General features: G+C 65.9%; 1 protein-coding gene across 1 annotated transcript; it reads left to right on the top strand.

Moving 5' to 3' along the window:
- The first annotated feature begins 6 nt into the window (after positions 1-6).
- On the top strand, positions 7-1052 carry LOC107135270 (matrix metalloproteinase-17-like). Its single transcript, XM_015477166.2, has 2 exons — positions 7-268; positions 817-1052. Exons 1-2 carry the CDS (start codon positions 40-42, stop codon positions 1035-1037), a joined length of 450 nt encoding a protein of 149 aa, XP_015332652.2. The 5' UTR covers positions 7-39; the 3' UTR covers positions 1038-1052.
- Positions 1053-1539: the final 487 nt, after the last annotated feature.

Below are 1539 nucleotides of genomic sequence, written 5' to 3'. Positions count from 1 at the left end.
CGGGACTCAGCCCTGGGCCCCGACACGGTGCGGGCGCTCATGTACTACGCTCTCAAAGTCTGGAGTGACATCGCCCCGCTGAACTTCCACGAGGTGGCCGGCAGCACCGCAGACATCCAGATAGACTTCTCCAGGGCCGACCACCAGGATGAATACCCCTTCGACGGCCCCGGCGGCACAGTGGCCCACGCCTTCTTTCCCGGAGACCACCATTCTGCAGGGGACACCCATTTTGACGATGAGGAGGCTTGGACCTTCCGCTCCTCTGGTGGGTGCTGAGTCCCTGGGACCCCTAGGCCCGGGCAGCCCCCACAGACTCCCTGAGGTGACGCGGAGCCACCCAGCCCCGAGACCAAGTGGCAGGCGGGCCACGTGCCCCCAGCCAAACTGGCGTAAAGGTGCCTGTGAATGGCCGGGCAGTCCCGGCTCCAGCCACCCCTGGGTGTCCATGAGCAGCCAGGCCGGCCTTGCCCGGGCCTCTCCTAGTGAGGAGGGCCCGGCCCATCGTTTGGGGCCAGGCCTGTAGCTCCAGGGTCTGAGGACCCACTTGACACCCGGGCCTTTGTGCTCGGGGACTCGGCTGGTCCTCAAAGCCTGAATGAGCCCCACGTGGCCCAGAGAGGTTGCTGCCTGCTGTGAGCATGCAGGGGACCCCCAGGGAGAAGCCGAGATCCCACAGAGCCGCAGAGGGAGCGGGCAGTCCTAGCAGAGTCCCCTGAAGGGACGCAGCCCCAGCACCACCAGGGCAGCAGGCCCCCACATGTGGCCCCGGACTGCAGGGGAGAGGGGGTTGCTCATGCAGTTCCCATCCCCCAGATGCCCACGGGATGGACCTGTTTGCAGTGGCCGTCCATGAGTTTGGCCATGCCATCGGGCTGAGCCACGTCTCCACCCCCAGCTCCATCATGCAGCCATACTACCAGGGCCCCGTGGGCGACCCGCTGCGCTACAGGCTGCCCTACGATGACAGGGTGCGCGTCTGGCAGCTGTATGGTGAGTGTCCCCGAGGCCGGACACAGGCCCCCTGGATGTCCTGAGCTTGGCTCATCTGTCCTCAGACTGCCCCGTGCCAGACACACTGGCTGCCCTGCGTGAGTGGCAGGAAGGGAGGAGGGGACCAGCTGGCCTCAGCCTCTCTCAGAGCCCACCCTGGGTCCCTAGGAGCATAGGGAAAGCCACATCTGTCCCCAGTTCTCAGGATCCTGGCAGCAGCAATGGGGCAAGTGCAGGCCTGTGCAGAGCAAGGGGCCCTGCAAGTCTCCATGGTCCTGAGAGGGGACAACTGTCCACACAGGGGAAAACCAAGGCACATGGAGGCAGTCAGCTTACCCAGGGTGGACCACAGGAGCCAGGGCCAGGCAGCTTACCCAGGGTGGACCCACAGGAGCCAGGGCCAGGCAGCTTACCCAGGGTGGACCCACAGGAGCCGGGGCCAGGCAGCTTACCCAGGGTGGACCCACAGGAGCCAAGACCAGACAGGTTGCCCAGGGTGGAACACAGGAGCCAGGGCCAGACAGGTTGCCCAGGGTGGACCACAGG

This window comes from Marmota marmota, unplaced genomic scaffold (assembly GCF_001458135.2).
Source record: "Marmota marmota marmota unplaced genomic scaffold, marMar, whole genome shotgun sequence".
NCBI lineage: Eukaryota > Metazoa > Chordata > Mammalia > Rodentia > Sciuridae > Marmota > Marmota marmota.
This window is presented reverse-complemented; position numbering and strand designations above follow the sequence as displayed.

Excerpts from the sequence above, each read along its gene's own strand:
- LOC107135270 (XM_015477166.2), top strand. The coding sequence starts at position 40 with ATGTACTACGCTCTCAAAGTCTGGAGTGACATCGCCCCGCTGAACTTC. Across the intron at positions 269-816 it reads TTGGACCTTCCGCTCCTCTG|ATGCCCACGGGATGGACCTG; the intron begins GTGGGTGCTGAG and ends CCCATCCCCCAG.